The sequence below is a fragment of the Vulpes lagopus genome, chromosome 1 (genome assembly GCF_018345385.1).
Source record: "Vulpes lagopus strain Blue_001 chromosome 1, ASM1834538v1, whole genome shotgun sequence".
NCBI lineage: Eukaryota > Metazoa > Chordata > Mammalia > Carnivora > Canidae > Vulpes > Vulpes lagopus.
This window is the reverse complement of record NC_054824.1, coordinates 66,817,125-66,841,183: the sequence shown is the minus strand read 5'-3', so window position 1 is coordinate 66,841,183 and position 24,059 is coordinate 66,817,125. Positions and strand designations below refer to the sequence as shown.

Below are 24,059 nucleotides of genomic sequence, written 5' to 3'. Positions count from 1 at the left end.
GCTTTTGCTAGAGGACTTTTCATTTTCTCTTCACATTAATAGGTCAGCTTTCGGAAGCAGTTTAATTCTCTGTGTTTAACTTTATTAAGAGCACTGCAGCTGATCTGTTGGATTTTGGGGGTTGCTTCTTGCAATAGCACTTTTCTGAAGTAGTATTAAAGGATGAGTCCAAGAAGGTATTAATTCATTCACTAATCTACAGTTGAAGTATAAATGCTGGCATGAAATCTTGGTAACAGTATTAAGTCAGTTAAAGATAATCTGCAGCAGCTGCAGTTCTAATTGGATATTTAATTATCCTGTTAGCTGCCATTTATAGTTTGTACCAAGTTTTCTTTCTGTAGGCCCAACTCTGTTGGTCCCACCAAGCACCGTGTCTTTTTTTTTTTTTTTAATATAAGCTTTATTTACTTATATTTATTATTCATGACAGAAACAAAGAGAGAGGCAGAGACACAGGCAGAGGGAGAAGCAGGCTCCATGCACGAAGCCCGACGTGGGACTCGATCCCAGGTCTCCAGGAACAGGCCCTGGGCTGAACGTGGCGCTAAACCGCTGAGCCACCCGGGCTGTCCCACCGTGTCTTTCTTTGGTAGACATAGGACTGCATCCTGATCTTTGTATTTGTCAGCCCCACCTGCTGACCTACACTGTTTACACAGTAAAGCATGGGCTTCTCCACCCTTCCTTGGGGCCAGTCTTGGCAAGGCTGTCCCCAGCTTTACTTCTGCAACAGACTTCAGAAAGGTCTTGGTACCTCCTCCTAGGCTGAGGAAGGTGGGGTCCATTCTTTTCTTTTTTTTCTTTTTTTTTTTTTAAGATTTTATTTATTTATTTGAGAGAGAGAGCAGGAGCAGGAGGGAGGGACAGAGGCAGAGGGAGAGAGAGAAGCAGACTTCCTGTTGAGCAGGGAGCCCAACTCAGGGCTCCATCCCAGGACCCCAGGATCATGACCTGCCCTGAACCAGACACTTAACCCACTGAGCCACCCAGGTGCCCCGGGGTCCATTCATTTTTTATAAAAACTTTAGGTAAAGTTTCAAACATGTAAAAATAGAAAAAATTACCACAAATCTCCATATCTCTCACCCAGCTTCACCAGCCAGTCTTGTTTCATCTATACCTCTGTCCATTCACATCATATCATTTCATCCATAAATATTTCTGTGTGTACCTCTAGAAGACAGTGATTAAAGAAACCCACACCCACAATTCTGTATTACAGCTAAACAGTTATAATAGCTCCTTAGTATAATCTAATAATATACACTCAGCATTCAAATTTTTCTGATTCTCATATTTAATAGTTGGCTTGAATCAGGGTGCAGATTGGGTCCACACATTCTAATTCATTGACATGTCTCTTAAATCTCTCTATCACTTCCCATCCCTCTTTTTCCCCTTAGGAGTCTGTAGCTTTAGCCCTTGTTTTTCTGGTTTTCAACCTGGGGCTTGGCCATGCCAACCAGTGATAATATCCTAACTCTTAAAGCATTTTATCATTTTGTAAAGCAGTTTGACATATTGTATTTCATTCAGTAGGTCCTAATACCTCTTTAAGGTAGATGTATTCGGGGATCCCTGGGTGGCGCAGCGGTTTGGCGCCTGCCTTTGGCCCAGGGCGCGATCCTGGAGACCCGGGATCGAATCCCACGTCGGGCTCCCGGTGCATGGAGCCTGCTTCTCCCTCTGCCTGTGTCTCTGCCTCTCTCTCTCTCTCTCTGTGACTATCATAAATAAATAAAAATTTAAAAAAAAAAAAAAAAAGGTAGATGTATTCGCTCAATTTACAAGTGAGAAATCCAAGGCTCAAAGATTTAATAAGCTTTCTAGACTCAGGCCCAGGTCTTTTGACCTTAATGCCTGTCCTGTTTATATGACTTGGTGGTGTTTCAACTTAGATCCCTGTTCTTGGACTTCTAACGGTTCTGCTACTCCATTCTGTGCTCCAAAGCAGGCAGTACATTTCTTACTGCTCCTTGCCTTTAAAAAAAAAAAAAAATTGGGATAGAAGAAGTATATGCTCATTAAAAAAATCAAAACAGAAGGCTCCTGAGTAGCTCTGTTGAATGAGTGTCCGTCTTGATTTTGGCTCAGGTCATAATCTCAGGGTGGTGAGATTGGAGCCCTGGGTGCGGTTCTGCACTAGGCATGGAATCTGCTTGGGATTCTCTCTCTTCTTCTGCCTCTCCCTGCACACTCGTATGTGCTCATGCTAGCTCTCTCTTAAATAAATATATATGTATGTATGTATGTATGTATAGAAGTGTAATTATTCACCCCTACCTCCCACCCTGGTCTGGTGTGTATTCTTCTAGACCTTTTCCTGTGTGTACTGTACATAGTTTTTTTTATTGTGTTTGGAAAAAATGAGTTTAAACTATCCATACTTCTTTTCAAAGATTTTTTATTTAAGTAATCTCTATACCGAATGTGGGGCTTGAACTCACAACCCTGAGATCAAGAGTCGTGTGCTCTACCAGCTGAGCCAGCCAGGTGCCCCAACTATCCATACTATATCTTGCTTGTTTTCAGTAAAAAAAAAAAAAATTATGACCAGCTTTCTAATCTGGACATACAGATCTATTTCATCATTTTCAGCAATGACATTTGTTTCCATAACAACTGACTTCACTACAGTTTATTTAACAATCCTTCTCTAAAAAGACATTTAAGTTGTCTACAGTTTTTAGCTATTACAAATAATATGGTACAGGGGCACCTGGACAACTCAGTCAATTAAGCGTCTCCCTTCGGCTCAGGTCACGATCCTGGGGTCCTGGGATTGAGCCCTGCATTGGGCTCCCCACTCAGCTGGGAGTCTCCTTCCTCTGCCTCTGCTCATTCTCTCTCTCTTTTTCTCTTTCTCTCTCTCTCTCTCTTTTTTCCTCTCCCCCCCCCCTCTCAAATAAAGAAATAAAAAATATTTTAAAAAATAATATTGTAGGGGATCCCTGGGTGGCTTAGTGATTTAGCGCCTGCCTTTGGCCCAGGGTGTGGTCCTGGAGTCCCGGGATCGAGTCCCACATCAGGCTCCCGACATGGAGCCTGCTTCTCCCTCTGCCTCTCTCTCTCTCTCTCTCTATGTGTCTTTCATGAATAAATAAATAAAATCTTTTAAAAATAATAAAACATTGTACATATTTTGAATACCCTAGTATATATTTTCTCTGTGTTTCTATTAAAATAATACATATTTTTCCCAGGGTGCCTGATTGGCTTAGTTGGAGGAGCATGAATCTTGGGGTTATGAGTTCAAGTCCCACATTGGGTGTAGAGATTACTTAAAAATAAAATCTTAAAAACAAACAAATGTATTTCTCTGAAGGAGAGTCCCAGAAGTGAAATTGCTAGTCCGAAAAGCATGCCAAATAGGTACTATTAAATCACATTCCAGAAAAGTTTATACCAGTTTATACCCTAACCACTAATGTGTGGGTGCACTTTTCTCCACATCCATAGCAAAACTAGATACCTCGATCTAATTCTGTTTCCCAATCTGGCAAATAAGCCATGGTTTGTGTTTCAGTGTTTGTACCACTTGCTCATGAGTGAGTGAGGTTGTTTATCTGTTCTTATGTGTATGTATTAGCGTTTGTCTCTTTGTGATCTGCTGGTTCAAATCCTTTACCCTCTTCTCCTGCTGGACTTTTGGTCTTGTTGTTTTGCAAGAACTTTTTGTAGATTAGATATATTCATCCTTTATCTTATATGTGTTAAAAATATTAGGTCATACCACACGAAATTTTCAGCCGTTTTGACCCTTACCCCCACAACGGGAATTTTATATAGTTCAGCCTAGTATCGTTTTGCTCCAAGACCATCATTTGTATTTTACCTCTGTTTATTGTGTCTCCTTATATAGAACTAATTTTTACGTAGTCAAATCTGCCCATTCTGCTCATGAGCCCCTGCCGGGTACCCCAGTGAGAGGCTAAGCCGACAGGTGCGAGCCCTGCCCTCTAGTGGAGAGCTCCGCAAATGACAAGTAAACCAGTCTTGGCAAGTTGACCTGTAGGAGGCGTCCTTGGTGGTTTTGGGATTCAGTATCTTGCTTAGGAAGTCTTTCCGTCCCCACCCCAGTATTATGAAAATAGTCTTCCATGTTTTTTCCTATACTCTTGTGGGTTTGTTTTTACATTTCGCTTGTAAAATTTCATAACTAATTTGTTTTCCTGTATGGTGAGGGTTGAGATTAAAGTTTCTGTGGATCTGAATGGTTCATTATTTCAGCACCATTTATAAATAACCGTCCTTTCTTTGCTGCTATGACTTCCCTCTTCATAATATAATATTAATTCCTTTATTTATATGGCTCTACTTCTTTATTCTCTTCCATTTATCTCCATTTCTATGCAAGTAGCACAACAGCTTGGGATTTTGAGCTTTATAGTGTGTTTTTATCATTATTCCAGGGCCCATTCATCATCCTTTTTAAAACTTGTCTTGGCTCTTCTTCCACATGAACTTTATTTTATTTTTATGTTTCTACCTTTTTCTTTTTTTAAATTTTATTTTGAATTCCATTGACATACAGAGTAATATTAGTTTCAGGTGTACAATGTAGTGATTCAGCACTTCACACATCAGCTGGTGCTCATCACAAAGTGCTCTCCTCAATCCCCATTACCTGTTTCACCCATCCCCTCCATCCTCTCCCCTCTGGTCACCATCAGTGTATTCTCTAGAGTTAAGAGTCTGTTTCTTGGTTTGCCCTTCATTCTCTTTCTTTCCCTTTGCTCATTTTTTTTGTTTGTTTCTTAAATTCCACATATGAGTAAAATCATATGGTATTAGTCTTTTTCTGTCTGACTTATTTCACTGAGCATAATACCCTCTAACTCTATCCACGTCATTGCAAATGGCAAGATTTCATCCTTTCTTTTGGCTGAGTAATATTCTGTTGTGTATATATACCACATCTTTATCTACTCATCTGTTCGTGGACACCTTGGGCTGCTTCCATATCTAGGCTATTGTAAATAATGCTACTGTAAACGTAGGGGTGCATGTATACTTCCTATTTTCTATTTTTGTATTCTTTGGGTAAATACTGAGTAGTGTGATTTCTGCCTGAATCATAGAGTAGTTCTAGTTTTAATTTTTTGAGGCACCTCCGTACTGTTTTCCACAGTGGTTGCACCATTTTGCATTCTCACCAACAGTGTAAGTGTTCCTTTCTCTCCACATCCTTGCCAACACTTGTTGTTTCTTATGTTAATTTTAGCCATTCTGCCAGGTGTGAGGTAATGTTTCATTGCAGTTTTGATTTGTATTTCCCTGATGGTGAGTGATGTTAAGCATCTTTTCATGTTCTGTTAGCCATCTGTCTTCTTTGGAGAAATGTCTGTTCATTTCTTCTGCCCACCACGTGAACTTAGAATCAACTTGCCGGGCAACCCGGGTGGCTCAGTGGTTCAGCGCCACCTTCAGTCCAGGGCGTGATCCTGGAGACCCGGGATCAAGTCCTGCGTCGGGCTTCCTGCGTGGAGCCTGCTTCTCCTTCTGCCTGTCTCTCTCTCTCTGTCTCTGTGTGTGTGTGTGTGTCTCTAATAAATAAATAAAATCTAAAAAAAAAAAAAAAGAACTTGCCAAATTTAGAAAGTGGGAACCTTTTAGAATTTTTATTGGAGTTATAGTAAATTAATTTATAAGTGAAGTTTTGTTTTTGTTTTTTTAAAAAAGATTTTATATATATATTTGAGAGTGAGAGAGAGCACAAGCAGCAGGAGAGGGAGGGAGAAGCAGAGTCCCCACTGAGCAGGGAGCCCGATGCAGGACTCAATCCTAGGACCCCAGGATCATGACCCAAGCTGAAGGCAAATGTCCACCCACCTGAGCCACCCAGGCGCGCCCTGTAAGTGAAGTTTTGTGAGCTTTTTTGTTGTATTATCTGTATTGAGATGAATTCATATACCATATAATTCACCCATTAAAGTGTGCAATTCACTAGTTTTTAGTAAAGAGAGTTGTGTAACTATCACCATAGTCCATTCAGACATTCAGAACATTTCATCACCCCCAGAAGAAACTGTGTATCCCTTAGCCATCACCCCCAAGCTTCCCATCCCCTCTACCCCTAAGCAATTGCTCATCTACTTTGTCTTTATGAGTTTACCTTTTCTGGACATTTTATATAAATGGAATCTTACAGTATGTGATCTTTCATGCCTTGCTTCTGTCACTTAACACATTTTCGAAGTTCATCCATGTTGTAATATCTGTCAGTACTTCATTCCTTTTTATGGTCAAATATTCCATTGCATGGATATGCCACATTTTATTTATGTATTTATCAATTGAGGGATATAAATTAAGTTTTAAAGAAATAAGGCATTCAGACTTCTCCCCAGCCTCAAGATCTTTCTTAAACAGAGATACATTGTTTGTGGCCTTCAAGGAAAATTATTGGGGTTCCTGGCTGACTCAGTCAGTCAAGCACGTGACTCTTGATCTCAGGGTCATGAGTTTAGGCCCCACGTTGGGCATAGAGCTTACACTTTTAAAAAGGAGGGGTTCGGCAGCCCTGATGGCCCAGGGGTTTGGCGCTGCCTTCAGCCCGGGGTATAATCCTGGAGACCCGGGATCGAGTCCCACGTCGGGCTCCCTGTGTGGAGCCTGCTTCTCCCTCTGCCTGTGTCTCTGCCTCTCTCTCTCTCTCTCTCTGTCTCTCTCTCTGTGTCTGTCATGAATAAATAAAATCTTTTTAAAAATATAAATAAAAATAAATAAATAAATAAACAAACAAACAAATAAATAAATAAAAAGGAGGGGTGGGGGAGAAGAATTCTCTAGTCTGGATAATAATACTGCTTTTCTCCTCTTTTCCAATGGTATCATATCCTAATAAGGAGCTGCTGTAAAGGCTTTTGTTATGACACTCCCTACTCCGGAGGCCTCAGGCATCCTTTGCCTGTGGGATAAGCCAGACTGGTGCCCTTGTCATCCTGGGCAGGTCTCACCAAGTAACCTTACCCTGTCACCCCATCTCACTGAACTACTGTAGTGTGGAGGATCTACTCTATCAAAGCCTCTCTTGTATCTCCTCCCCTGTCTGTCTTGTAACACCTCTGTGACTTCTATAAATTAGCGCCCGATCTTCCTTATCTAGTGTGTCATGTTTGTTGTAAAAGTGACTCCTTTTGAGTTCACAGAGAAGTTGTCTATAGCTAGCCTGGCCCCCAGGCAGCTTCTTTATCTGCTGAAGCCAGCTGCTCATGTAGAAGTGGGTCATCTGTGGATAAGGCAGCTGTGCCTGGGCCCAGGGTGACGGTGCTAAAGGAGACAGTCTCTGGCCTCTGACTCCCAAGACTGGAGTACCTCCAGACTCTCATCTATGAGAATTTTTGGGCTTAGATGATATTGTTGATCTAACTAGAAACATATTAAGGTCCAGTATGACTGATAGTGTAGTAGTCATCATCAAAATAAATTGCTTAATAGCAACTATTTAAGTGATACATATGAAGAAATCGTGTAGAAGAGCAGCACTTATGACCTGTCTTGTTTTCAAAAACAGAGGGGTGTCTGGTGGTTTCTGTTAGTACAAAATGAAACAGTATCAAATAACTCTTCCTGTTCTCTTCTGTTTGAAGCAGTATAGTAGGATTTTCATTTCCCATCTTACCGGAAGCATGATGTTTTCAGAAGCACCATTGCAATGGAACTCCCAGAAGGAAGGCTTTCTCAGACCTCTGACTTACGAGTCCAGTTCCCTGTGTGACATTTCCACTTAGATACGTCGTAGATGATCAGTTAGGGCTAATGTGGCTACACGTGACTGGGACCCCACATATTAGTATCTTAAGGAAGGTAGAAAAGTTTACTTCTCTCACATTAAAAGTTGAGAGGTCAGTAGTTCAGGGCTTATATGTTGCCCTAAGATATCAGGGACCCAGTCTCCTCTGCCTTGTTCTACCATTTTCAGCCTGTGGTTTTCTTCTTGTGATCCAAGATAGCTATTTGTGCTCCAGCCATCATGTCTGTATTCCATCCAGTATGGAGGAGGAAAGGAAGAAAAGCATACACTTTCCATTTAAGGACATTTCCCAAAGTTGTGTATGGTGCTTGGATTTGAATCTCTTTTGTCTGCACTAAGTCATATGGCTATACCTAGCTGCAAATGAGGCTGGAATCCTGGGTGGCCAAGTACCCTTTAGAGGTCCTTTCACCAAGAAGTAGAGGGGAACAGTTATTTGTGGACAGCCTGTAATTTTTGCTGCCCAAAGGCTTCTCAGACTCCGTGTTTCACTCGGGAGTCCAGTCACTCGAGAGTCATACTAACAAAGCCATCTTTTCTCCCCACATCCAGTCACTCTTTTCTCTCAGTTGGCAACATTTCCTGACTCCTAAGTCAGAAATGCTAAGAATTGTGCATGAGTCTTGGTCTTCTATATCCAATCAATTACAAAGGTCTGATGACTTTATGTTCTAAATGTTTTTTGAATCTGCTTCCCTCTTCATTCTTCTGTGACTGCCCTAGGTCAAGCCTGGATCGCTGAAATGGCTACGCGTGTGTTCCCTTCTCTGGTTTTATCCTCTTTGAAATCCACCGTACACACCATTCAAACACAGACTTGCCCATGTAGCTCCTCTCCTTAAAACCCTTTAGGAACATCCCATCATGTACAGGTTCAAGCAGCCAGGTTGTCGAGCTCATACAAGGCCTTATGGGATCTGTTCCCTCCTCACCGCCCCCCCCATTTTTTTCCCCTCCTCACCCCTTAAACTCCACCGTCCCAAATTGACATAAACTAACGCCTATCCTGCACCATCTCCTTCTTGTCCCCTGGGCTAATCCTCATTCATCCTTTACAAAAGGAAGCCAGCCTTCACACTCCCTTGCCCAGGCCACCCCAACAGCACTCTTTCCATAACCCTGTACATTTCTTTTGTAGCACTTTACCACACTGGTTATTGTTTGTGTTGTCCTGCTGCCCTCTGCCACCAGATTATATGATTCTTTGAGACCAGAGAGTATTTTTTTTAAAGATTATTTATTTATTTATTTATTTATTTATTTATTTATTTATTTATTTATTTATGACATAGAGAGAGAGGCAGAGACACAGGAGGAGGGAGAAGCAGGCTCCATGACGGGAGCCCGACGTGGGACTCGATCCCAAGACTCCAGGATCATGCCCTGGGCCAAAGGCAGGCGGCAAACCACTGAGCCACCCAGGGATCCCGACCAGAGAGTATTTAAATATTTTATATTCCCAGTGCTTTTATCTTGATGTCCAAAATAGGCCTTCCATATGTGTCTAGATTAATGACAGAATGAAAATGTCATTATAACTTTGTAAGACATTCAGGGACTAGGATGGCTTTGCTAGGCTTGGCCACCAGAGGGCAGTGAATTACAATATTTTGATGCTGTGCTGAGTTAGCCAGAAGTTTTCTCTCTTCTAAGGGAGGGACAGCACAAGTATTCATGGAGTGCCTGTACCAGGCACTGGGGATGTGACTGTAAGTAAATCAGGCAGACACAAATCACTGTCTTCTAGGTATTTATTCAAGGAAAATGAAAGCTTAGTTTTCAAAAGACTGTACAAGAATATTCATAGCAACTTTATTCATATAGACAAAAATTGGAACCAACCCAAATATCTGGTAACAGGAAAACTCATTGGATTCATACTAAGCAATAATAAGACTAAGCTATTGATAAACACAATGGAGTGGAAGAAACTGTCCCAAAATTACTATGTTGAGCAAAAGAAGTCAGATACCAAAAAAATACACATTAAATGATTCCATTTAAATGGAGTTCAGAAATAGTCCATGGCACTAGAAATAAAGGCAGGGCTTGACTCTGGTGGGAGATTGACTGGGAAGAGGCATTAAGAAATTTCTGGGGTGCTGGAAATGTTTTCTATATGGAACGAGGCATCTTTTACACAGATGTATACATGGGTCAAAATGGAACTGTGAGGGCACCTGGGTGACTCAGTCGGTTGAGTGTACGACTTGATTTCTGCTCCAGTCATGATCTCAGGGTCATGAGATGGAGCCCTGCATCAGGCTCTGTACTGAGCATGGAGTCTGCTTGAGATCCTCTCTCTTCCTCTGCCCTCCCCCCCGACCCCTGCTTGCACACATGATCTCTCTCTCTCTCTTACAAAAAAAAGGAACTGTGTACTTATGTGTAGTCTATTATATATAAATTATATGTTTAAAAATCCCTCATAGAGCCTAACTTCTGATGAGCAGAAACAGACAATGAATAGAAACACAGATAGTGTTTGCCGGACTGTGATGAGTGCTATGGAGTGGTAAAAGTGGAGACAACGCCCTATCAGCACGAGTGGCAACAGGAGCAGGTCTCAAACGGGACAGTGAGCCAGGGTCACACTGAGGAGGGGACGTTTGCACTAAGTCCTGAAGGAGGTTGGGGGTGGGGGTGGGGGATGCAGTTACTTTTTGATAGTTAACACTCAGATTTTCAGAGAAAATGGGTTGTTGGTAAGAACTCCCCATGTACTCAGGTACCGGGGACTCGACAGCCAGATCTTGTCCTGGGCTGCTATGGATACTCCAGCCCCCTGCTCTGAGTTCCTGGGAGGCCCCCTCTTCCACCTCATATCCAACTCTCTGTGTGTGATATCCAGCCTGCCCATCCTGTTCTCCCCTGTCCAGTGAGGTGTGGAGGCCAAGGGTGAACCCGGACAAACTTCTGTAGTAATGGCGGATTTTCATTACAGGCTGAAGAGGGCATTCCTTGTTTGCTTCTTAAAGTAAACTTTAAAGAATAACATACTTTAAAAAAATACATATCTCATACATGCACAGCTTGATATGTTTCCTCTAAATAACTAGCATCTATATCAGGACGTGGAACATCTCCAGCCCTCCAGAAGTCCCCTTGGGTTCGCTTCTAGTCCCTCCTCCCTCAAAGGCAGCTACTTCCCTAACTTCTAGCACCCTGATTATATTTGCCTGTTTCTACACTTTATATAAATTAAATCATATAGTAATGATACTACATTTTCTATTTTAATGCTATTGGTTTGGAGGGAATTGGGGAGTGTAGTTGATACTGAATTTTTTTTTTAGCACCCGCCTCCAGATGCTTCCTGGCCCCATCTTTGTAGATGAAGTAGCCTTGTATGGCTAGGCAGTTGAGGAATATGTGAGGCTCTCCCCAGCAACACGCATACATGTGGAGACTGCCCCCCGCCATCATTGAGCTGAACCACTTTCACCTGACACTCAAGAGTGGTATGTGCACTTCATGGGATGTCCCGTGCTAGATTTCCGATTTCATAGGAGGGAAGTCTTCCAGGTGCAAGTTGTGGCTTATCATCTCTGGGATTTTAAGATTTAGCCTGCTCTCTCCCTGGTAGTAAGCTGAATGACACGTGCATGCCTGCCTGCCTGCTCTTTCTCCCTGGCATCAGACCTCAAATAAGTGAGAAATGGTAACAGAAGAGAAATTGTGATAGCTAACATGTGCAAGATGTTTGCACCTAGATGAAAAGCCCCTGAGCAGCTGACAGTGGGGGCCCTGGACTTCCCCAAGCCTGTTCACATCCACATGGTGACATGCAGCCTGCCCTTGTGGCTGGTCTTTGGACAAGCCCTAGAAGGTTAAGTGTGTGCTGGACTTGGCCCTTCTTTTGTCCTTTTAACCTGAGTACTCGTATAGTCTGGGTTTATATAATCTAGGGTCCTACAACCTGTGTCAAGAGGCTAAGTTGACCAGCAATCATGAATGTTTGCTGTAAAAGTAATACAGGAACCTGAGGAAAATAGAGAAGATGTGGTGAGTATGTTGGGTTTTGTTTTTTTTTTTTTAAGATTTTATTTATTTATTCATGAGAGACACAGAAAGAGGCAGAGCCGTAGGCAGAGGGAGAAGCAAGCTTCACAGAGGGAGCCCAATGTGGGACTCAATCCCAGGACCCCAGGATCACACCCTGAGCTGAAGGCATATCCTCAACCACTGAGCCACTCAGGCGTCCCTGGGTATGTTGGTTTTTAAATAAAATTTTAACCAGGGTATCATGATGCATGTATACTCTGTGTACTCCACACTGAGTAGGGGTATAGCCAGAGATCATGTATCATTCTGAGTCAATTGTTGTCTTTTAGTCACTACACTGAGTGACAAGCCCAGTGTCAGGAAGGGCTCCCTGGTCGCTGCTTCTCTGCATCTTTGAGACAGCATGCCTCCTCTCTCACAGTGTGTGGCGTGGTCCTCATGAAACAGAACTGCCTCCCTGCAGGCCTCTGCTCTGTAGGAGCCTCAGAAGAAGTCTTTCCTCTGACCTTCTCCTCAGAGGAGACCCACTCTCTGTACTCTCCTTTCTCTGCCAGGTTGTTTGACTTTCTAGGAATTAGCCAGGGGCCCCTCCACCCTCTCTATACTAGGGTTTGCAGTAGTGTCCTCATCTTGGCTGCTGCCATCATATACTTGCCCAGAAATGCAAATGAGTTGTGCCCAATAATACTTTTTTTTTTTTTTTTTAAGAGAAATCATGAGCAGAGGGAGGGGCAGAGGGAGAAGAAAATGCAGATGCTTAACCAACTGAGCCGCCCAGGTGCTACATTTATATATCACTTAAAAATAATGACATGGGGATCCCTGGATGGCTCAGCAGTTTAGTGCCTGCCTTCAGCCCAGGGCGTGATCCTGGAGTCCCGGGTTCGAGTTCCACATCAGGCTCCCTGCATGGAGCCTGCTTCTCCCTCTGCCTGTGTCTCTGCCTGTCTCTCTCTCTCTCTCATGAATAAATAAATAAAATCTTTTAAAAAAAATGATGACATATAGGTGGTCAGATGAAGTCCTTGACACTTTTCTTAAAGTAGTGTTTTTCCTGGATGGGACGTTTTAAGGTCTTATTTTATGAGGTTCTTTAGATGTGTGGCCGAAATTTTATTTTTTTCTTTCCTCAGTTTTTGTGTTCAGAAAAGCATTATGCAAGGTATTCTTACCTGTCTAATCCTAAAAAAAATAAAGACAGGAATTAGGTAAACCAGAGGCTTTGGGAAATAGAAAGGCTATCTGCAGTCTGATGCCTTGAACTCTCTCCTACCCGCCATTTGGGCTGAATCATTCTGACCCAACAGTTCACAAAATCTAGAAATTGCCCTGCAATCACAGATGGTTCCCAGGAAGTGCCTAGAACAGCGAAGAGGAAAAGACGAGTTACTCTTGTCAGTTTAAGCAGAACTAGTTCTTCCCAAAGCTGTTGGGGAGTATTTGACACATAAACAAGGCTGATTTCAGGCCTAGGACTTGGGAGTTCTCAGAAAAATAAACACTGGCTAGAGTCACCGCTCAAGTATGTTTTATCAGCTGATAAATGGGCATGTTCTTCTTAGCCCAGAGTGGGCAATTTGATTCTTACAAAGAGCTTTTGGGTTTCCTCTTTTTGGATGCTTTGCCTTTTAAAATAGCCATAAAAATATCCTTAAAATCTCATTGCCTTCAGTCTGAGTCCTGGCTGTTGTATGTTCTGTAATGACAACCAAAGACGCTGCCCTCATTCGGGACTGCATTGCTGGCATGGTTTCCCATTCCAGCTTCAATTATATGTTGAATTTTCTCAAGTGGAATGTTTAATGATCCTTCTGAACAGACTGTTTATGCTGAATTAAGCTCTTCAGAGAGCATTTGGGCCTCCCTTCCTCTGCTGCTTTTTGCTGGTGCGCTCAGCTCACAGTTTTTGACTGAATGTGTGAATTTTATCCTCCCAGCAGGCAGAGTACTAGAACTAAACTCTCCTCCCACTCTCTGAAAGGCTGCTTAACTATCCCACTGTCTGTGAAAGCAAAGGGCTAATGGGCAGCCCAGGCATCAGGGCAGCACACAGGGAGACAAGAGGCCCTGACTCAGGGCCCCCAGAGAGGGCTCAGCGTCTTGTCTGTTGGTCCCTTTGCTCCCTGGACAGCTCAAGATTTGGGATTGGTACAGTTACTGAGAGTGGCATCATATTGACTTAAGACCTCACGTTGTTAGATTTTCCTCCTTTAGACCAAATGGTGAAAATGGGAAGCTTTGAAAATTATTTTTAAGGTATATGTTGGAATTAAGTTAGGTTTTGCTGTAAATACTGTTATCACTTAAAAGAGATAGAAGGTTGTTTGTTTCTCATTTTAATGACAATAATACTAGCTAACATTTACATAATGCTTATTTTGTGCCAGGCACTGTTGTTAGCACATTTCATGTATTAATTCACTTAATCCTCAAAATATTCCATGACGCTGATAAGATATTACCACCTTAACCGAGGAGACATTGAGGCACCAAAGTAAAGTCATTTGCCCAAAACCACATACCTAGGAGTGACAGAGCCAGGATTTGAGTCTGCCTCCAGAGTCTGTACTCTTAGCCACATGCTATCCTGTCTGACACAGGCTGTCAGGGCTTATTCCCATTGTTCTCGGGGACCTGGGCTCTTTCTCTGTTGTTACCCTTCCCAGTTACATTTCCACTGCAACATTCTGGAACTGTAGAATGCCCAAGTTGGAAAAGACTCCTCAAATTACTATGGAGTTCTGGTTGTTCATTTGGGAAGTGTGTGGGAGTAGCAGGAGTGGTTTTTGTCTGGAGCCTTTCTTGTGGGTTTCAGAGGTTTTTTTTTTTTTTTTAATAATCCTCTTCTCATTAATAGGGGGCTACTGCTCAGGACAGTGGTTTGAGCAGCCACGGTCACTCGAGGAAATAGCACTCTCCTCCTGCACTTGGCCCCGGAGAGTGGGTTGGTGGAACCTGTAGGTCAGAATCCATGGGAGGATCTCAGAAATGTAATATGAAGCAAAGAGAAAAAGGAAAATTCTGAACCGGGTCTTAGAGCTCAGTATTATTTAACTAAGTTCATAGTTTGTATACAGCACATAGTAAGTAGTTGAAGTTGGGCGGGGGGGGAGGGGATGATATTTATTAGCAGGCTTTTTTTTTTACGTGATTTCTCAAGTGGACCTTTGTATATTATCTGAAGTCTTAGTTTCTGCAAGCTTAGTGTTAGTTTACAAAATCTTTATTCCTGTTTGGTGATAAAAGGCAAGTGTAGTCAATTGTAGCCCCTTTTTTCCTAAAAGAGTGTACATTTTTTCCTTGACTATAAAAAATTATGGTTATTGTAGAAATTTTGAAAAGTCTAGTAAAGCTTAAAGAAAATAAAAATCTTTTATCCCTACTACCTAGGAAATAAACACTGTAAACCTTGTGATATATTTTGTCTTTCCTTTCTGCTTATATAAGTACACATAAATATTGTATGTACAGTAGCTGAGAGTATACCATAAATAATTTTGTATTTTGCTCTTTTCCCTTAACACTGTGACATGCTTTCCTGTGTCATTACAAATTCCTAATAAACTTCATTTGAAATAACTCTATTATACCTACTGTGTGCCAGGCACCATTGTTATCACTTTACATGTATTAACTGTGGCTGTACTTTGAGTTAGGCTTTTAGTTTGTTGCTAGCATTATAGTTTTTCTACACAGCATCCCACCCTCCCTAAAAGGGTTTTTCTAGCCCTTGATGTCTATTAAAAAGTGCTGTTTATACAGGATGAAAATCCAAGAATTGTTACGCATTGTCCCAGGGGGGTTCGGTTGTAGGTCTTCATAATAATTCTCATAAATGAAAGGCCTGGATTCGGAATACATTTCATCGGATGCCTGTGTCTCCGCAGCACCAGGACTGCAGTGAATGTTCTATTTTCAAAATAGAGCTGTGGGACTAAAGAGAAAAGCCGCTTCTGCAGGAGAACTCAAGCCTGCACATTTCCACGCATGGTCTCTGCAAGGCACGCGGGGGCCTGTGGGTTGAGGTGGCCTATTGTGTTGGGCAAGGAGAGCCTTTCTTAGTACTTCCACTTCTGTGGCAGGAAGGAAACCTCCTATGGCCTTTTACTTCTTCAGGTTTCTAGAGGATCTTGATGTCATCCCCACTTGGATTTCAGACCAGATAGACTGCCTCTCACTATAGTTACTTAGTGTGGTGTTTCCCTGAGAAGCTAACAGATGGTCCTCTTTAAAAAGAGGTCCAGTGGCTAAAGAAGCCTGGGAAGTGCTGGATAAATAGTGTTAAACAGATTTACTTAGTGTAGAATTTGTTAAAATTCCTCATGTCCTTTTGTATGCTATGATCTTTGTGAATCTCCGTGATGAAGATGTAAGACACCATTTGTCAACTGTATTTGTCTATGGAACCCCTTTTCTCTGGAGTATCCTCTCAGTCTGATTTATAACCCCATGTAGGAACTATCAAATTAGTAAAATTAAATCCCAGAAGCTCCCACTGGTTTGGAGGCTATCTGCCCTCACACACTCATCTTCACTTCTGAGTGGTGAGACTGTGGGTCCGCCTTCTCAGAATATGGAGATTGTGTCTTTAAAATGAGCTACGGGGGCCATATGATCCCAGCATTCTCACTACATACAAGTGTGAGTATGCCAGGCAACTTACTAAATTTCCAAAATCAAAGGCCTGAAGTATCTTTTCCTAAAACCAAATAAACAAATGCAGAAGAGAAAAAGATATGTTGGCCCAGTGGAATTGATGGGAGAAGTGGCCTGTTCCATCTTGTAATGAGATTCTCAAGAACTTTCCTAGGAATGCTGGCCCACCTGACCAGGGAAGGAGGAAGGCATGCCCTTGTTCCTTGGCATCAGCTTAGACTGGCTCTCCCCTGACCTTAGGAAGGACACTGTTGAAGTTACCAAACTCTGTCTTTCTCCATTTTTTAGAGAAGACCTCTGGACTTTCTTCACCTTTTGTTTTACAGAAGAGGATGTGGAGAACTTTGATGTGACCAATTTGTCTCAGGACATGCTTCGAAGCATTGAAGCCGACAGCTTTTGGTGCATGAGCAAACTACTAGATGGGATCCAGGTGAGCCAGTTCTGCCCTTGTGGGTTGCCCCACAAGCCTTCGAGTACCTTCTTGCTTTCCTCCATCTTGCAGGGTCCCCCACCCAGCATGGCTCTACCTCGTTTTGGTACATCCATCTTCACCTCTTTTGTTAGCTTTACAGCTTTCAAAAGGTCTAGCGTCACCTGGACTCTGAGGAGGTCTCTGTGTTGCCCTGGCTTTGTCCTCAGAGTGTGCCACTCCTTTCTCCCATATACCCCGAGCCAGGCGGTTCGCTTCCACATTGTGAGGCTCTGCCAGGCCTTTCCTGTGCTGGCTGTTCTGCCGATTTCCTTTTGTTCCTCAGAATGCTGGTAGCAGCTTTGGAAAAACAGCCTGTGCTTTTAGACGTGTTTCAGTGACCTTGAGAGTGGTAGCAACACTTTGGACTCCCCGTTCATCCTGGGCTCTATGTCATTTGCAGGATAACTACACCTTTGCACAACCAGGGATCCAGAAGAAGGTCAAGGCGCTGGAAGAGCTTGTCAGCCGGATTGATGGTAGGTTGGAAGAAGAGGAATTCTCTGGCAGTAGCACAGTATGATTCTGACACAAGCCAGCAGTGCTGCTGGGACCTCTCCTCAGTCCGCCACCACCCTCTCCAACTCACTCTGTGCTGTTGGCGACACCCTTGTCCTTCCACATCTCAGTGGGAAGAGGAAGGGGAGCTCTGCTGGCACCTCAAGTTCTTTCTCTTTTGTTTTCTGTCACCAAGTTCTATCAGTTCTCTTTCAGCATCTCTTTTCACTTCACCCTTTCTTTTTCTTTCTTTTTTCTTTTTTTAGCCCTACTCCCTCCCTCCCTCTTTTTCTTTTCAGATTCCTAGATTCCACACCCTTTCTTCTCCATTTTCCTAGCCACAGCTGGTCCAGCCACGCCTGGACTTCTATAGCTTCCTCCTAGAAGGACTAGCTTCCTCCATACTCTTCCCTCTTGCAAACTTTCTGTCACACAACCATATCTTTCTAAAGCACTGTTCTGGTCATGTCTCTCTCCTGCTTGGAAGCTTCTCATGGCTCTCCGTTGCTTTAAGCATCAGGCTCTAGTCTGACCTTGGCCTTGATGTGGTGATGTCACTCCTGGGCTTGATGCACACTCCTCAAGTCCGGCCCATAGCAGGCCTCTTCCACTGCATCCTGTGACCAGTTTGGGCTGGGTGAGGGGGGAGGCAGGAAGTGAGACATGGCTCCTCCTGAAACAGGGTGGCTCTGAGGAGCTGAAGCCTCACAGTAATTCCTTGGCTCTGGCTTGGGATCATGAACTCTAGAACTAAAAGACAACTTGGGAGGCCCTACTTCTTACTGATGAAGAAACTGAGACCCAGAAAGAGAAGTCAGAATTAAGCTTCATAATGATAGCCTAGAACACCACAGCAAGGTCTTCTGTTAAGTGGGCTTAGTAGCACTAGTTAGGTTGTAAAGCTTTCTTATGACTCCACCAGATACTACATGACTAAGACATCTCATTTCCTGACTTTCTATCGTGGATCTTGTGCTTCACCAAAGCATTGCCTTCCCCCCATCTGACTCCCTGTACGAAAACTGCATATCTTTCTCTCTTCTCCAGCTTCTCTTTTCTTGAAAACCTTCCCTGGTGGATTCTACTCATTCTGGCTTCCTTTTTTTTTTTTTAAGATTTTTTTTTAAATTATTTATTCATAAAAAAAAATTATTTATTCATGAGAGAGGCAGAGACATAGGCAGAGCATAAGTAGAGGGAGAAGTAGGCTCCCGGTAGGGAGTCCAATGTGCAACTCAATCCCAGGACCCTGGGGTCATGCCTGAGCCAAAGGCAGACACTCAACCACTGAGCCACCCAGGTGTCCCTCCAGCTTCCTTTTTTGACTTAGGATTTCAGTCTTCCTGTCTTGTTTGCTGATTTACAGTTGTTTCTAGCACATCTTTCCATAGGATGTTTTTCGATCTTTGTCTCATCACCCTGACCCCACCCTTAGCCCCAGCACAGAGCCCACATCTAGCTCTCTTGCATCCCTCATCCCAGGTTCCAGAGAGCAGGTGCTGTGCTTTCTGCCACTGTCTGCCCTATCCTTGTTTTTTCTGCCCTCACAAATACCTGATAAGTAAAGGCATAGTATTTTAGGATAGGGGATTTATAAGTGTATGTATCTTTATTGTTTGATTGAATTATAGAAGTAATGCACATTAAAAAAACTAAAAACAATTTGTAAAAATAAAAAATAAAAAGTAACACATCCTCCCCCTTCCTTAAATTCTATTCCCCAGAAATAACCATTGTTATTATTCTTTCAAAAAATTATCTTATGTATTTACCACATGCCAGCTGCTGTTGTAAGCACTTTTGTCTCCTCATTTTATCCTCCCTGAAACCTTTGTAGGTATGAATGATTATCCACATTTTATAGATTAGGAAACTGAGGAGGATAATAATTTTTTTAATGCTATTAAGCACTATTTAAAGGGATGTCATGTAGAACAGGGATCCAGTGGATTTGGGATTGTCCCAGAGTTCCACACAAACACTAAGGGTGGGAGTCAGGAAGGGGCCAGTTCCTACTGAATATGGTGAAGCACTCTCTGGTGAATCACTTAATACATCAGTGGGAGAGGCTGCCCTTAATTGAGTCAGTGAACCTCTTTGGCAGTGTTTAAGTCCCTGCTGGCTGCTGTCTGTCAGGGATGCTGAGGAAGAAGTCCTCACTGGCAGGAGGATGACCAAGGTGACCCCCATGGTTCTTCTCCATTCTGACTCCTCCTCTGAAGAGTAATAGGGTCAAGCAGCCAAGTGAGCCTCACATCTACTGCTTTATGGCAAGAGCAAGCCTGTGAAGGAAGAACCTAGAACATCACCATGGATGTTAAGCTAGTTTTACTACATGTGGGGCTGCGTTAACCATACAGTGTGACTGTGAGATGGTGGCATCGAACACAAAGGATGGTCAGATGCCAGTGTGGCCTTTCTGTGCCTGGCTTCCCCAGGAGGAGTGGGGAAAGAGAGATGGAAACTGCCTTTTTGGATCATGTGACTGTCAGGGTCCAGTCCTCTAGGTTGTGCTTTTGGGGCCAATGACACTCCTGTTTCAGAGCAGGTACATAATCACTTCAGGAGGTACGAGGTCGAATACCTACAGTTTGCCTTTCGTTGGATGAACAACCTGCTCATGCGGGAGCTTCCCCTTCGCTGCACCATCCGTCTGTGGGACACATACCAGGTATGAAGTGCTCTATGCCAGGCTGTCCCTGAGACACCAGGCTCCTCGCCCTGGCAGATGTACTGCTCAGAAGTTCCTTCACCTCCTTCCCACTTCTGTGTCTGCCTTAGTCTCCGGGGCAGGACCTCTGCACAGTCTGCTCGGGCCTCTGTGTGTCCAGCTATGGAAGGAGTGCTGTGCCGTATGCCTACCTTGCGGGAGGATTGGAACCAAGAGGGCTAAAGCCAGTTCCTTGTCAGGGCCTGGAGACCTAACTGTCTTTTCCCTCCCCAGTCTGAACCAGAAGGGTTCTCCCATTTTCATCTCTACGTGTGTGCAGCCTTCTTGATCAAGTGGAGAAAGGAGATCTTGGATGAGGAGGACTTTCAGGTAAGTGGCCAGGAGCCCAGGCTGAGGGGAGTTATCCCACTCATGGGGCTGTACAGATAGAAGGCACTAAGGCAGGTGGCTGGCCGGGAAGAGGGAAGGAGACAGGCTGCTCAGAAGAGGTTGCCCCTCCTAGTTGGCAGAATGGCCAAGTCAGCCAGCCCCAGAATTCTGCAGTGTGAAGAGTCTTAGGGCCTGAAATACTGCAGAGCAGTTAAGCCAGCCTAAGAGATATTTCATTCATTCATTGATAAGCCTTTGCTGAATGCCTGCCATGTTCTAGGCACGGTTGGAGGCATAGGATACATTGAAAAGTAAATCAGACAGAGATCCCTATTCCCAGAGAGCTTACACACTAGTTGGGAAGAGACTTAACAATAGGCAAGAACATAGTAAATTAAACAGAATGTTAGAAGGTGATGAGAATTTTTTTTTTTTTTTTAAGTAGAGCAAGATGAAGGAATTATTAGGTGGTAGGGAAGGGACAGTTTGCAATTTCAAAAAAAGTAGGATAGGCTCACTGAGAAGGTGCCATCTGAGCAAAGGCTTAAGCAAGCTGAGAGAGTCATGGACATCTGCAGCACAAGAGTGTCCAGGCAGAGGGAACAGCCAGTGCAAAGGCCTTAAGGCAGCAGTGTGCCTGGGCTATTTACAGAATCGTGGTGGCCAGTGTGGCCTAAAGCAGAATGGTCCAGAGGAAGAATAGGAAAATGTAAGGCCAGAGGAATCACAAGAGACCCAGGTCACAGAGGACTTTGTAGCCACTGTAAGTTTGGGCTTTTATTTGAATGGAAGAGGAGCCATAAGAATGTCTTTAGCAGAGGAGGGACATGATCTGACTTATATTTTTAAAGGATCACTCTGGCTTCTATGTAGATTGTAGGTATGGACAAAGGTGGAAGCAGGGAGACCACCCAATAGGCTGTTAGAGTCCTCCAGGTGAGATGTGAGGGTGGCTTGAACCTGCATGGCATCAGTGGGGGTGTGACAAGTGGGCAGATCTTTGTGTGTGTGTGTGTGTGTACGCATATATATTAGATCATATATATATATATATATATATATATATATATATATATATATATAGTTAATAGAGCCAACAGGATTTCTTGATGAATTGAGTGTAGAGTAGGACAGGAAGGGTTGAGTTAGGATGACTGAGTTTACAAGAAGGCTATAGGAGGAACAGGTTTATGGAGGACTTTCAGGAGTTCAGGTTTGGGCATGTCGAATTTGAACTGCCATTAGACACCCAAATGGAGATCTAGATAGGCAAATAAATCTTATGAGTTGAGAGCTCAAAAGAGAGAAAGAGGTCTGGATTGGACATGTATATTTAGGAACCTTTGGCTAGATGGTCCTTAAAGCCAGGACAGTAGAGACCTGTAAGGAAATGAGTGTGGACAGTCACACACAGAGGGTGAGGCCTCTTTCCCAGAGGAGAGGAGAAGTCCAGGCCTGAGCACTGCCACACCTTTGTGAGACAGCTGGGGAGAAGAGGTGGACAGAGCAAAGGAGACAGAGGGGGGTGGCCAGGGAGAGTGGGGCAGCCTGGAAGCCTTGGCTAGGGATGTGAAGAAGACGGAGGGTACGTGTTAAACGATGGAAAGCCAAGCTGCTGTTCCAAGAGGCCTACAAGAAGGGGTAATGGGGAATTGGGTTCGAGGAGATGGATTGCGAAGCTCTGCAGTCTCCAGAGACAGGCCTGGAGCTTGTTCATAGTTCTCTCTGGGGTAGGCTGGGGGGCTTGTCTTTCTCTGCTTTGCACATTTCTGGACTAAGGGATTTCTCCTTCCTTCCTTCTTCCTCCCTCTCTCCTTCCCTCCCTCATCTATGACTCTTAAAAGCAGGGGGGAAAGCCAGAGAAGGTCAACTGTTCTTCTAAGTTCTAACTACTAACATAGGTGTTCTCAAGAGTAACAGAAGGCTTTCTATGATCCCAGAGCTGTACCTCTCCGTAATTGTCATTAGGTGGTTAAAGAACAGAAGTCCGCTCAGTGGATAGATGAAAAGACGGGACCCAACTTGCCCAAGTAAGGGCTTTGGAAGGCAAAGGGGAAAGCGGGCTTCTGCCACAGGCAGCTGGTAAAGAGCCACAGCTTCTGCCAACAAGCAGCATATGTGACATCCTAGGATAAATGAGCATGAGGGGCTGGAATGGCCGTGTGCTGGGGTAAGCTATCAATTTTGATAATGTGGTTGAGGTGGAGCAGGATTTCAAGAGGATGAAGTTTAATTTAGTTATCATGAGCCAGGCTCAGAGGGCCTTGTCATATGTGATAAAAGTGCTTCCCAGATTAGCTCAGAGAGGTGGAGATGATTCCTGGAATGGCTTTTAGCAGTTCACAATATTGGCAGAGCGTAGGACCATAATAGTCTGTGACTTTAAAACTATGTTAGACATAGAGATGTTCTTCTTTCCTGGGTTGCATATTTGATTATCTGATGGATTTGAGATCTTTCTGCAGTAACCCACAGAATGACAATGAGGATTGTGCCTGCTGCTCTATTAACACGTTACTTAGTCTACTCGAGGAGTGTCACCTTTTTTTTTTAGACGAAATGGAAGGGACAGTTAAACTGGATAATCTGCAAAGTCCCTCCTAGCCCCACAGTTCCATGATGTTATGGCTAAGAAAAGAAAACATGCCTGGGGTCAGATCCTAGCTCTGCCACCTTTCTAGGTGTGCAACTTTAAGCAAAGTAACTTGACTTTCTGTGCCTCAATGTTCTTACCTGTAAAATGAGGATAAGAGTACCTACCTCCTAAGGCTATTGTGAGGATTAAACAGTTAATACACATGAAGCAGTTAGAATGGTGTAGTTGCCCTACAGCCTCAGAACAGGGCGCTTATTATTATTATTGCTCCCTGAAATGTACTCAGTGAGGTGAAGACAGTTTTAGGAACCACGTCTGAGTAGATGTGTGACTTCTGAGTAAACCATGTGACTTACTTACCTGATCCTGGGAGAAACTACCAAGCTGGTTGAGCAAACAGGACTGGAGAGGGGGTGTCAAAGGGTGTGGGGCAAAGGGCAGTGTCACAGCTGTGGCAAAAGCCCCCAGAAGGAAGGGCACCTACTTCTCCTTAGCTGAGCAGATATCTGGATTCACATTGCCTGGGAGAGGGGACCAAGAACTGATGACAGGAGGATCACTTGAGGATATTTCCTTCCTGAGACCTCTGAGCAAGGGGACCTGAGGCAGCTCGGTACACAGAAGTAGGGGCAGGATGGCCCATCTTCTGAGCCATGGACCTCTTGAAATGAGAGCTTCTAACAGATCTGGGCCAAGGCACTTTCATAGCATGGGGGGGCCCCTTGGCATTTCTGGCTTTCAGCCTGGGCTGGTCTAATGGAAGGATCATGATAATATTGGGGTGAGGCTTACGGCATTGTTTTTATAGGCCCAAATGGTCAGATACTAGCAATTTCGTAAGGTTCAATGGAATAACAAAGAATTCTTAGCACTTGGGATCCCTGGGTGGCGCAGCGGTTTGGCGCCTGCCTTTGGCCCAGGGCGCGATCCTGGAGACCCGGGATCGAATCCCACGTCAGGCTCCCGGTGCATGGAGCCTGCTTCTCCCTCTGCCTGTGTCTCTGCCTCTCTCTCTCTCTCTGTGTGACTATCA

At 43.7% G+C, this 24,059-nt stretch overlaps 1 protein-coding gene across 2 annotated transcripts in view; it reads left to right on the top strand.

Moving 5' to 3' along the window:
* TBC1D22B (TBC1 domain family member 22B) overlaps nucleotides 1-24,059 on the top strand; it is a 78,091-nt gene that overhangs the window by 37,926 nt on the left and 16,106 nt on the right. For both annotated transcript variants that reach the window (XM_041766900.1, XM_041766893.1), the window contains 4 exons: nucleotides 16,747-16,853; nucleotides 17,296-17,371; nucleotides 19,934-20,061; nucleotides 20,335-20,430. In XM_041766900.1, coding sequence (XP_041622834.1) covers nucleotides 16,747-16,853; nucleotides 17,296-17,371; nucleotides 19,934-20,061; nucleotides 20,335-20,430 — 407 coding nt within the window. The remainder of the gene's footprint in view (nucleotides 1-16,746; nucleotides 16,854-17,295; nucleotides 17,372-19,933; nucleotides 20,062-20,334; nucleotides 20,431-24,059) is intronic.